We start from the raw sequence: 13,439 nt of genomic DNA, 5'->3' as shown, positions 1-13,439 counted from the left end.
TTTTTTTTTTTTTTTTTTTTTTTTTTTTTTTTTTTTTTTTTTTTTTTTTTTTTTTAGGTTTTCATATGTGCTAATGGCTTTATGCACCATTTCCCTTAGGAAAAAATTTACATTTTTAAGGTGATTTCCTTTCCATTTTATCTTTTAGGGTGGGGTTTATCTTTTAGGGTGTGGTTTATGGCTTCTACCTTTTCCCCCATATCCATCATCAAAGATTTTGTGGAGAAAATTCCGTCAGCACTAGGAAGCCATTCAACGAGTCTACTTCTTGGGACATCATAAATTTGGGCAAGGTCAAGATTTTATTCAGCCATTCTATTGCTTCGTTAACCTTTAGGTTCTCACTGAGCTGCAGGTTCCAAAATTTGTTGGCATCTTTCCATATTTCTTTGATTGTTGCCATCTTGTAATGAGAGAGTCTACACAAAAGAGGATACTGCAAAGCAAGCATGGTGTTGTCAATCCAAGAGTCAGTTCAACTAGATGTGTTTCCTCCATCACCCACCCATTGGTGAATGTGTTCGGCGATGAGGTTTTGGTGCTTTTTTATGCACTTCCATGGCCCCTTCGTAGAAGGTGGGGGGACTGATTTGCACACAATGTAGGAGTGCATTTAGCTTTTATAAGATTTGTCCACAAGGTGGTGCTTTCATGGTAATATTTCCATATCCATTTGGCTAGGAGGACTCTGTTCTTCTCCTTTATCGAATATAGGCCAAGACCTCTCTTGTCTAACGGGAGATTTATGGTATTCAATCGAACAAGCTGTGATCCCACTTTCCACGTATAGTTTCTGAATAATCTTTTTATTTCTATAGTCACTTTGAGACATTTCAAATAGAGACATGTAATAAGTAGGAAGGTTATACAATGTGTCTTGTGTTAGAGTGAGTCTTCCACCTTGGAAGTGTAGCACGATGATCATGTCTATAACCTTATTTCTATGTTTTCAATGATGGTCTTTCAAAAGGAGAAAGACTTAGGGTTCCCATTTAGGGGCATTCCCAATTTCATATTCGATCATTCATCATTTTTACAACCTTATTTGTTGACGAAGTCGTCAATATCCTCTGTGCTAACATTGATGTCCATTATCTTTAATTCTGGTCAGTTGATGCCTTGTCTTGAGAATCTCTTGAAGGTTTTCACTGTATCAAACATGTTTTTCACATTTTTAATTTAAGATCTTAGGGAACAAGAAACAAGAAATGATTACAAATATGAAGAAAAAAAATTTACCAATACAATTAAAAAAATAAAATAAAAGAGGGTACAAAAACAAGAAATAAAAAACTAAAAACTAAAAGCGATAAACATGAAACAAAAACTTTACCCAAAGGGCCTCAAAAGTGTTTTTTTAAATTGTTTTCTTTACTCTTCTTTTTCTGTTCTTGAGTGTGTACTAGAGGCCAGAATTGCTAATGCTTAAAATGAATTTCTTGCGAGTCTACAGGCTTTCCTTCAGTTACTGACTTCCACCATTTATTGTCGATTTCATTCAATGATTCAAGTTGATTGTTGTCCCTGCTGTAAGAGTGATTAAGAAACTCCTCCTGCTATGTTTCTTCTTCATTACTATTATCATGCTTCCAAAATGACTCAACAATTGCATTATATCCGGTTTTTGGGATATTGATCTGAAGAATTTTATTAATTTGCTTGATCTGTTTTTATCCATCATACTCTACCAGAGTTTTCTTTTTACTGTTACAGGTGGTAAAATGCCTCCATGTGGATGATGTTTATCACTTTCATAATATAATTGATATGCTTGTTGGATGCGGCTACAAGAAGGGAACCACATTGTTTGGTTTTGGTTATGATTTCCGGCAGAGTAATAGGTAGATCATTCTTCATCACTTGTTTTAGTAGCAAAATTTCATGTATGATTTTAATTGCTAGTAGCCGAAAGTGTATGCATGAATCAACATTGATGTAGGAGCATTGGTTGTTGGTGACAGAATTGGCAAGGCTATGGATGGTCTTAAAGCGAAGCTGGAAACTGCTAGTAAAGCTTCTGGTGGTAGAAAAGTGAACATAATATCTCATTCTATGGGTGGACTGCTACTTTCGTGTTTCATGTCACTCCATAATGATGTACCCACGTATTCTCTTGACTAGTTGAAACTTGCATCGATAAGCACGAACTTGTTTTATGGATTTGGCATGATGTGGTTATTGTTGATTGGCAGATTTTTTCCAAATACGTAAATAAGTGGATTGCTATAGCTTGCCCTTTCCAAGGTAATTCAAACCTATTGCTTATTTCCATTCATCAATAGCTGTAATCTGAATCTAGTCCAATCATTGAAACTGTTCCTTATGTGAACAAATTCCTTTGATCAAGTGTCCTTCTAATTTAGTTTCTCATTATTATTTATTTGATAGTAAACATTAGGAAAAATTGAATGTATGACGATCTAACACAAAATAATAGCAAATATAGCACAAGCTCAAAATATTTGCCAATATGACACAATTGTAAGCCATATCAGTCTGGACTGAGGTCTATCACTGATAAACCTATCACTGACTGATATCTATCTATGATTGAGGTCTATCACTGATAAACCTCTCAATGACTGAGGTATATCAATGATTGTTTGCATGCTTGTTTGTTATTACGTTATTACTAATATATTATATCATAGAATATAAATGTAGTGGCTTCTTCTTGTCGCATTCTATATCTTTGTTTTTATTCGTTGTCTTCTTCTTTCAATATCCTTTAGGCCAGTGAATATTGTGTTCCATGGAGGTGATGAGCTTCTGCATCTATAACATTAACTTTTGTATTTGGCTTGAAATTGACATGAGTTTGTTGAAGACATGAAGTACAAGTTGAAGATTCCCTTCTGTCTTTTATCTGTTTTGGATAATTCTCTAATTGATCCATTGCAAAATCCTGTGCACTCATTTTTTCTTTGTAAGCAAGTCAAAGATGTTTCTGAGACTATCCGTTTGGCCAAGTATAGGATTCCCCAAGAAAGAAAATTCAAGTGTCAGTTGGAAATTCGAATGTATGGTTTTTTGGGAAATGATTAGAGATTTTCTCATAAAGATTGAGAAAAAGCACTCATCAATCACTTTTCCAAATCATGTTAAGGAAGGAAAAATATTGTAGTTCGAGCTAGTTAAAGATGATCAACTTCTCAAAAGTTTCGTAAAAATGGTATAAAAGAAAAATAAAATGCTTCTACTTTTGAGTGAGGAAAGAAAAAGAAGTGGTGGAAATGAACTTCAATTTTGTCTCGGTGGTTTCTAGATTGCTAGCTCACAACTCTTGGAAGGACATTCACGATTGGTACATGATCATTAGAAGCATACAATCCTTGCTCAACCATTTCTTCCATCTAAATCCTTTTAGGGTGCACAAGGCATTCCTCCATTGCACGAAAAAAGTGGCAAGCTCTCTGTTGTAAATAGAACCATGGTAGATGAGGAACACTTGAACAACCAAGTGGTTCCTTCATATGGAGGATGAATTAAAATAAAAAACCTACCTCTCAACCATTAGGATTTTGAGATGCTAAAACACGTAGGAAATATTTGTGGAGGTTTTATTGAGATTGCCAAAAAGACCTCAGCGTGCGTGGATTTGATGGAAGCCATCATTTGACAAGGAAAACTCATGGAGTTCATACCAGGGAAAGTCTCTCTCCCATCATCATTGAAAAATCCTCTTTTGTTCAACATAAACCCCTATTTTAATGGCGATTTTTTTTTTGTTGATTTTATGGCTGGTTTCCATGGCACTAGAGTAGCACTAACTCCACATTGTTAATGATACTGAGGTTATCACTAACAACTCAGGAGGCATTTTTTGGGCCGCTCCCTTGGTCAACCCTTCGGGGTTCAGGGTTCATCACTGAAAGGGACTTATACTTGGTCGAACAACAGACCTCCGGATAAGAATCATGTGTTTTAGTTTCAACTTGACCTATTACACGATCGAAGGCCAAGAAGATTCAACAAGCGTTCATTTTTCATCTACATGACCATTTTGAGCTTTGGAAGTTAGATTTGCAAGATTGAAGAGGAGCATGTGGTTGTCATAAATTTCACTTGATTGATAATTTCTTGAAAAGTTTATTTATTATTTTAATTTCATAACTCATTTTAGTGGGTATTTGAAGGGTAGTGGGATGAACTTGACAATCATGGACACTAACTTCTTTTAGTAAACATTTGAAGGGTTGAAGGTTTCTTTTGTGGAAGGCTTTCTATACCCACAAAATGGTATGTAAAAAGAAAATTATGAGATTTTGAGAGAATGAAATTGAGCTCTCAATTTAGACTTTCGCCCTTAAAAATTTGAGCATCATCTTTGCCATTTCTAAGACTTCAAGAAACTCTTGTGGTATTTAAGCCATTCAATTAAGCCTTAATTAAATTTGATTGTGGAATAACTCAATTTATAGCAAGGTTCCAAATCTGGTTTCTAGATTTTTGATCTTAAGAGGTAATCTAATTCTAGCCTTATCTCTTGGTTGATTCAAAATTTGTATAAGGAGGTGTAATTTCTTTAATTCAAGGGTGCCTTTATCTTCCCCACCCACCTTAACACTCAGTAACAGACTTTTGTCCAAGGTTTCGTAGGAAAATTTAGTAATGCTGGTGTTGAAGATTGAATTGGCCTACATCATATCATTATCTTATTGTCCTTTCTATGGGTTGCTTCAAATGGCCCCTCACCCTTCTGTTTTGAGTATATGTGGCTGGAACACACTGATTTTTTGCCCACAATAAAATACAAGTGGAAGAACATGCCCCTTTGTGGATGACGAGACACAAAATTCATTAACAAACTCAAAGGGCTAAGAGAAGTCTTCAAGCAATGGAACAAGAACAATTTTATCCATAAAAAAGATTACTTATGGACACATTAATGGTCTATCAGTAATAGACACAAAAATTGTTTATCAGCGAAAGACATAAAAATGGTTGGTAAGTGACAAATCTTTTAATGATAGACCTAGAAATGGTCTATCAATGATAGAGATATATCATTGATAAACTATAAAAATAATCGATCGGCGATAGAAGTCATCATCGATATATTATAAAAGTGACATTAGTGATAGACACAAAAAGTTAAAAAAAAATTTCATATTTGCAAATTTGACAACTAATTTTACCTCACCCATTTCATTCTAATAGTTCGTTATGAAGCAGTCGACGATATTCACTGTATAAATGATTGACAGGGGCACCAGGATGCATCAATGATTGTCTGCTGACTGGATTGCAATTTATCGAAGGCTATGAAAGCCAATTTTTCGTATCTAGATGGACATTTCACCAGCTGGTAACTTTCCTCCTGTCAGTGTCTAGGTGGTTTAGTTTACACCTAAAATGATTGCAAGGTATTTTTTTAATCATTATTGACAAGTTGGATACCTTATCAACCATTTTTTCATGCATATCTTTGTCTCCTTAATGATATAGTGCTTTTGTTCTCAAACAAAAGAAGTGATTACAATGATACCATTTCTTTGTGTATGATATGTCATAGGTCTAATAATTATATTGATGTGCAGTTGGTTGAATGTCCTTCAATTTATGAGATGCTGGGAAATCTAGGATTCAATTGGCATGCACAACCACAGATCCAAGTTTGGCAAAAAAGTTCTGTTGATGGGAAAACTTCTGTTCAATTGAGATCATATGGCCCAACTGACAGTATTGCTTTATTCGAAGAAGCATTAAGAAATAACCAGGTACTACACTTCACGTTCATTGCTAATAGTTTTGTTTTCTGTTTAAAAAGTCATCTGGCCCAAGCTAATTTTATTTTCAATTATTGCAGATAAAATTTCATGGAAAGACCATTCCTCTGCCCTTTAACTTTGATATTCTCGAATGGGCTACTGGTACTCGCCAAGTAATTGATAATGCAAGACTACCAGATGGAATCTCCTTCTATAATATTTATGGAACCTCGTTCGATACGCCTTTTGATGTGTGGTATGTTAATGAACTAGTGTTTGACTTGCATTATTATGTGTTAGATGCATATTTAGTTTTCAGTAAAAAGACTGTCTTTCATATCATTGTAATGATAAATTATGAATGGGTCAGTGTAGTAGTCCAGAGGTATGGCTGTTTACTCATTGCTTTGTGTAAATTTGATATCAATTCATTGATGTTAATGCCTCTGTTTCGAATTAAAAATGAACATATGGTATTAACTATGATGCAGCTATGGTTCCGAGTCGTTGCCGATTGAGGACTTGTCTGAAATCTGCAAAACTTCGGTCAGTGATTCAATTTCCTTTTGCTTTTTATGTGTTAAGCCTTTCTTCTACTTAAGATAGACATTGTTCAGGTTTTCAACCTTCTTTTTGTCTTCTGATTGGATTGTTTTGTGGGTTCACTGTTCATGGTTTTAAGATGGTCTATTTGTTTGGACAATCGCATCCTTTTTTAGTTTCTTGTGCACGGTGAGATCAAAGATTGGTTGGGGAGGAGAACTAAACACCCGTTATAAGGGTGTGGAAACCTCTCCCTAGTAGACGCATTTTAAAAATGTTGAGGGAAAGCTCGAAAGAGAAAGTCCAAAGAGGACAATATCTTCTGGCGGTGGGCCTGGGTCGTTACATGCACAATGTTAAAAGGTAAGTCATTGATGGCTAAAGTTCCTGACACATGCCACCATTCCAATAACCTTACTGCCCATTGGTCCCGAACTGTTTGGATCGATTTCTTAAGTATCATACCAAATCCCATCAATAGAATAGTTTTTTTTGAGAAATACGAGACATAAATTCTTTTAAGCCCAAATTTTTGTCAGTGACGATCTCCAATTACAAAGAGACTTTCGACTCCCAAACATCATCTGTCCTGAGCTTACTAGCCGTGCAACACCAAACATGGAAAATTCTTGTTCAAGAGGAGAAATACTACTAAATGACCTTCATCTTTATTTATTTTTTGTTTTTAATTTCTTGTCTTTTCTGGCTTGATTAATTATCAACAGTTTGGATGTTGAAGTAAATATTGTTTTTGATGCATTCCCATTTTCACTGATCAACCCAATAACAATTTTTAAAATGTGATAACAATGAGGTGAATGGGGATCTCTGAGTAATATGATATTATTTATTGTGCATAAGAACTACCAATATATGACTGACTGCTTATCACACTTGTTTTTCTTCTCCACAGCCTCAGTATTCTTATGTGAATGGAGATGGTACAGTTCCCAGTGAATCGGCCAAGGTGTGCTATTTTACCATCTTAGTTCATGCATGTTTTTGAATATGTTTGTTGTCGTTGTGTTCGTGTGCGCGTGTTGTTTTATTTACATAACGTGCATCTTTCCTTTGGAAGGCGGATGGTTTTGAAGCAACTGAGAGAGTGGGAGTCGCAGCGACTCATCGAGGACTTTTGAAGGACGAAACAGTGTTGCAGCTTATCCAGAAATGGTTGGGAATTGATGAGAAGGTTAGTAAACACCTAACAACTTCCAAAGTGTTCGATGCTTCTATGAAGTAGAAGTGTGGCTAGTGTAAGTTTAAAAATAAGGCATAAATATTGTATTGATGAAGCAAATCCAAGTACAGTCATGACGACATAGCCCAAATTAAGGATAGAAACACATACATACATGACTAGCGTGCTTTACAAACAATCTCATCATTTACATGACTCGCATACATTTAAAATAACTTGGGACTTTATTTTCAGTAACTTATCATACCTATAAGTTGTAGATTGAAGCTTGCAATTGGCTTCCAACTTAGGGTAACTTCAAATTTCAATTGTCTTATTTGCAACTATACACGAGAGTATCACAAGTTAGGAGCTATACTACAACTACCTTGAGTCCAAAAAGGCTTATTAGAGTATTACCTAATGATTCATGCTTTCACTTAGCTCTTCTTGATTTTACTCCAAATAGGTTCCATTATGTAAATTAAAACTCCATAAGTTTTGGATACGGTCGAAACATAGCAACATCATGGATCCTTTGACTGAAATCTTGATTATGATATCATGGATCATAATCAAGATCTGGAGAAGACTAATTCTTTTAACAATAATATTGCAATGATATCAAATGAGCAAGGAAACACGCAATAGAGAATAGAATCTAACCTACAATATCGTGATCGTTGTATATATATAGTTATTGACTGCTAGTTTGAGAAAATTGTTGCTCACAACCTGTTAACCTTGAAAAAATGTGATGGTGAAGAGGAACTCATTGTTGTTGTGCGCACCTAAAGGTCTCCGAAACTGTTACAATGCCCATGGTCATGCCATTTGGTTGTTGAAATCACGTCAATGGTGAAAAGGGAATGGAAAAGGAAGGGTAAAAGTCAAGCCGATAAATGCATGTTTTGATTATTATTATTTTTCATTAAATAAATCATAAATTTAATGAAAACGTACAATAATAGAATATATATTTGAAGATTTTAGTATTTTTCTAAGCATTTTTCTTCTCCATCATCATGAAATTTGATTGACGAAGGTTATCTCTCTGTTGAGGTTGCATGAATGCATGAAAATAAATGTTAGTTCTAGGTAATTGAATGTGTGATCTCCAGGTAGAGCTTAGATAAGATTAGGCGCTAAAGATAGGCCAATTAAATGATGGTCTAATTCAGGACACCTCTAATAGACCAAACACCTTTGGATCGTGAATGGTAATTAAAGGTTTAAATCTTGGTGCTTCAAAATTAAGAAAACCCCAAGGAGCTAGAATAGTGAGTCTTGGGGTTGAGAGTCCATGTTTTAAAGTTGCCTAGATATCTTAGGAGCCTAATAAGCCTCCTTAGAGATGATTTACAAAGCTTTCAAAGCCGCTAGCAGTGTGAGCAATGTCACCACGATCACCCCCACCTATCTTTTCCGATACCCTAATAGCATTATTAGTGATTTAGGTTGGACCCAATAGCTCCCCTGCCAAGCAATAGTTCTAGAGGAATAGGACTATCAAGTTGGGTCTTGGTTGAATAGAGTAGCACATTGATAGAACTAGGTGCCATCACCATGTGGAAATGCCAAAGGTCTCCTAAACCGAACCTTTGTAGTGTAACTATCTTAAGAAGGGGCATGGAACCACACATGTTAATATAGTAGGTGGTCGACACACGTAGAGTTACTTTATGGTCTCATGGAAGGGTTTATCAATTAACCTTCCATGATGTTTAGATCAGTAGAAGTCATATTGTCCTACCAACAAAAGATGTTGGTTATTCGCTACAAGGGCAAAGTAAAGCATCTGATTAAGACTTTGAGGTTTTCCCAGTTACACAAATAGTTATAAGGTTTAGGCCCGAACTTCCTAGAACTCAGAGAAAAGCCCGTGAGAATGAGAACCTACAAGTATGTTGATTACTGAGTATTTTTATATTCACTCCATTCTTTTTTCAAGTGATTGTTGACTATAGGTCGAGATAGAGGAGTGCACGAGAGTTACATAGTCATAGAGAGGGATTCATCTCAAAGTGTCTCTTTTGAAGTTTTTACATTTGTTTGAATTTACCTCTTGAATCCATTCCCTATTTATAAATAATTCTTAACACCAATTTTGCATTCGACGTCGATTTGTTTTTTTTAAGTGTGATGCGGTGTGATCTTAAATTGCACAAAAAAATTCCATATTTTTACTCTTTTATCTTATCTTTTTCGTCTCAGTCCAAATTTGTCCAAATTTCATTAAAAATGTTAAATAAACATGTATAATAACTCTAAAATTTGAAATTATTGGTCGACAGAATTCCCCAATCTTATTTAAGGGTGTGATGAATTGAGAATTCAAACCATGGGAACACTAAGAAACAAGGTAGTGGGATAAAAAATCTCAACCTTGGAGGGATATTACAAATTTTGATACAAAAGAAAATTTGTTTTAATTATTATAAAGTAGTGATTGTCAAAAACGAAAAGAAAAAAAAGTTTAATTAAACGATGTTCTCGAGAGATTTTTGGCCCCATACTGCATGATACCAATGTACTTAAAGAACTCAAGGCACAGTTGCAAGAATGACTAAATGAGGATTTTATCTATCTCAACGTATACCTTTGGGACGCGCCCGTGATATTTGTCAAGAAGGATGAATCAATGCGTTTGTGTATTGATTATAGAAAATTGAACGAGAAAATGGTAAATAAAAAGTACCCTCTCCCTTGCATTTGAGGGCCTATTTGAACATCTCATTGGAATAGTATTTTCCAAAATAGACCTAAGGTCAGGTTACCATTAAATGAAGATTAGGGATGAAGATGTGTGAAAGACAACATTCCTAATAAGGTACGACCACTATGAATTTGTGGTCATGTCGTTCAGACTCACCAGCTCTTTCCTCTCTTTATATTTAAAATTTATTGGAACCGTGTCTTTACCATATTGATCCATCTCCTCCACCCCTTCCTCACTACACATTCCTCGATCAAGATTCTCTCCATGTGATATTTGTTCTGACCTTGTGGATGAGTCCGTGTAGGTTCATACTTCTCTTGCAGGTTCCACTTTGCCACCCTCCGCTTCTAATCCACCTTCTATTGAATCTGCTGCTGATTCCTTTTCTTTTTTGAACTCTCATCCTATGATCACACAAGCTAAAGCTGGTATTTTGAGGACTCGTCATCCAGCAAATCTTGGTATTTTGGTCTCATCTGAACTTTTTTTAGTTCGCCTTGCATCCACTAAGCCTAGAGGATTCAAATCTACTGCTAAGAATACTACTTGACTTGTTGTCATGATGAGCAAATTGAAGCTTTACAAATAATGACATTTGGATTATGGTTCTCACCCCTGCCAACACTAACATCCTGGGCTCTAAATGAGTGTTCCGCACTAAATATTTGTCTGATGTATATGTCCAGCATTTGAAGGCTCGTCTTGTTGCTAAAGGTTATATTCATATTCCTGGTCTCGACTACACTAACACTTTAAGTTCAGTTGTCAAAACTACTATTGTCCGTGCTGTGTTTTCTCTTGTTGTCACAAATAAATCGCCTCTTTGACAACTTGATGTCAAGAATGCTTTCTTCAATGTCACTCTTTCTGAACATGTTCATATAGAACATACTTCTGGGTATATTCATCCTCACTTTCCCACTGATGTATGTCCATTAAATAAAGCCTTATATGACTTAAAACAAGCTTTTCGCACTTGGTTCAGTGTTTCAACTCATTTCTTCTCACACTTAATTTTTCTTGGAGTCGTGCTGACACGTCTCTTTTTACCTTTCATTAACAAGCTAACCTTATCTATTTGCTTCTTTATGTCGATGACATTATTGTTATTAGCAACCACCCATTTATTCTTGGCAACTTTACGCATGCTTCATTCTGAGTTTGCTACCAAGGATTTGGTCTCTCTTAGTCTTATTAGGTGCATTTTCATAATGGTTGGTTTATGGTCTAAACATGCTCTTATAGTCTTGAAGCCATGCATAATCAAACATAACCTAATAAATCTATCTCATATACAATTTCAAGTCATTCAGGGTTCATTTAAACCATGAAATACAAGAGTATTGTGATCATTTTACCCTCATCGTTTGTTAATGGCCTAAATATGCTCCTATGATCTATAAATTTCAACATATATCATTATTCCATGGTATTAGGTTATACTCTAAATTTTCATGCACAAAGAACATCATTAAATGAGTCAATTTCATAGAAAGTACTTGACTAATTGAGGATTGTTGGGAGGGAGTTCCACACCGATTAATTTAGGAGATAATCATGGGTTTATAAGTAAGGAATATATCTCCATTGGTATGAGACATTTTGGAGAAACCAAAAGTAAAGCCATGAGAGCTTATATTCAAAGTTGACATAATATCATACCATTGTGAAAGTTTGTCGTTCCTAACACCTTTGGAGTTAGACAAAATTCTGAGTACAAGTTTTCTCATTTGACTCATTTTGACCATTTTGAAATATCCCAAAATTATTTCTAACCTAGCTAAGACCCGAAAAGGTTAGCATAGCTAAGTTATATTGACACCATAAATAAACTTTAAACTTGATTTTATGAATGAATGGAATATTATAGGTGAATCTAAGTTTAGGCGGACCCTAGGAACAAATAGTTAGGATGAGCTTAGGAGCACCAAGCTGAGCTTGACATATGAACTTGCCGTTGAAATTCCTACGGGCTAGGTTGGATTCAATTGTTTGATGCATGAATAACACTCTATGTGACCCTATTTACATGTTATTATTTATATTATGATATTTGAATGAACTAAGTGATACATGTACTTCTTTTTATATTTGATTAAGATCACTACGTTGATATCACCATGCTTATACCTTACAAAACACCACGATGTACCACGTATGATATGCATAAATGAAATACCATGAATATGTATGTACATCAAATAAGAAATTTACATAATAGAAGCATTATATGCATCATCTCATTGAACCATGATTTTAATGTGAGATATTTTGCAATGTTATATGTTATTAATAAGTTCATATAGTCGGTTCACGTGCGTACATGCATGGACCATGTGTAGAGGAATCCTGTACATTCAACCCTACTAAAAAAAAAAAAAAAAAGAGCCCAATCAATAATCATAAAAATTAGGTCCTAAAAATCATGAGACATAATGTATGCAGATGTATTTTCTGACACCAAGAGTGTGATCACTTACTAAGAAATTATAACATGCATCCTATGTTTAACATTCTTTATGTAAAAATAAAAGACCATGTATGAGTAAAATTGTCTGTTGTTGAGTGTCATGGTCATACTTGTTAAGGCCGTGTTGCTTGTGGCCACATGTCATGTCAAACTCTTTTATCTACTTTCATGTTATATTGTTTTATTGTGTGTGACTCATGGACAAAATCATGTCTATTTTTGATAGATATGAAATGCCTCAAAATATACTATAAGGGAGACCAAATAGGTATCAAACCTCTCCAACTCTCCAAGACCAAGTATTGTATGCTCTCTTGCCCAAGTATTTTCAATCTTTCAAACTATTTTCAACTTATTTTCTCGATCATGTTTTGTAAACACTTTCTCTCAAAACATAATTCGACGCTCCACCTTTCTTTGAGATTATCTGCAACACCCAGTTTTTACATGGTTGACTTATTTGTTGTGTTAGAACAAGTATTGCATATAATCATGATTTTGTCGTCAAAAGAGTGTGATTGTGACACCCATAAGACCCTGGAATAAAGCCACAAACAGTTTATTTCACATTTAAGTCATGTTTTTATCGTCAGAATATCGTAACAATGTTTTTCAGTTTTGAACTCTTTTTAAATGTTATTAAACCCTTTCTTCAACCATGATATCATAAGTTTATTTAAATCCACGAACATAAAATAATTTTCACACAAACCAATCATAACATGCACCATCACGTAGGTACGTGATCGAGACTAAATCATTACGAATTAGTTTTTTTTACGAAATGTACAAAAAAAAAAAAAAAAAAAAAAAAAT

General features: G+C 34.8%; 2 protein-coding genes across 3 annotated transcripts in view; both read left to right on the top strand.

Moving 5' to 3' along the window:
• The window catches only part of LOC111472543 (phospholipase A(1) LCAT3), a 17,278-nt gene extending 9,620 nt beyond the window's left edge, over positions 1-7,658 (top strand). Inside the window, exons 3-11 of the mRNA XM_023118145.1 lie at positions 1,714-1,841; positions 1,962-2,097; positions 2,193-2,244; positions 5,208-5,308; positions 5,541-5,720; positions 5,810-5,967; positions 6,203-6,257; positions 7,168-7,221; positions 7,333-7,658. Of these exons, the coding sequence (XP_022973913.1) occupies positions 1,714-1,841; positions 1,962-2,097; positions 2,193-2,244; positions 5,208-5,308; positions 5,541-5,720; positions 5,810-5,967; positions 6,203-6,257; positions 7,168-7,221; positions 7,333-7,497 (1,029 nt within the window). The 3' untranslated portion in view covers positions 7,498-7,658. The remainder of the gene's footprint in view (positions 1-1,713; positions 1,842-1,961; positions 2,098-2,192; positions 2,245-5,207; positions 5,309-5,540; positions 5,721-5,809; positions 5,968-6,202; positions 6,258-7,167; positions 7,222-7,332) is intronic.
• The window catches only part of LOC111472545 (exopolygalacturonase-like), a 373,620-nt gene that overhangs the window by 123,155 nt on the left and 237,026 nt on the right, over positions 1-13,439 (top strand). The gene's annotated exons all lie outside the window — the stretch shown is intronic.

This window comes from Cucurbita maxima, unplaced genomic scaffold, assembly GCF_002738345.1.
Source record: "Cucurbita maxima cultivar Rimu unplaced genomic scaffold, Cmax_1.0 Cma_Scf00078, whole genome shotgun sequence".
NCBI classification, from domain to species: domain Eukaryota; kingdom Viridiplantae; phylum Streptophyta; class Magnoliopsida; order Cucurbitales; family Cucurbitaceae; genus Cucurbita; species Cucurbita maxima.
Note: the sequence above shows the minus strand (reverse complement) of the source record. Positions and strands in the feature narration are given on the sequence as shown.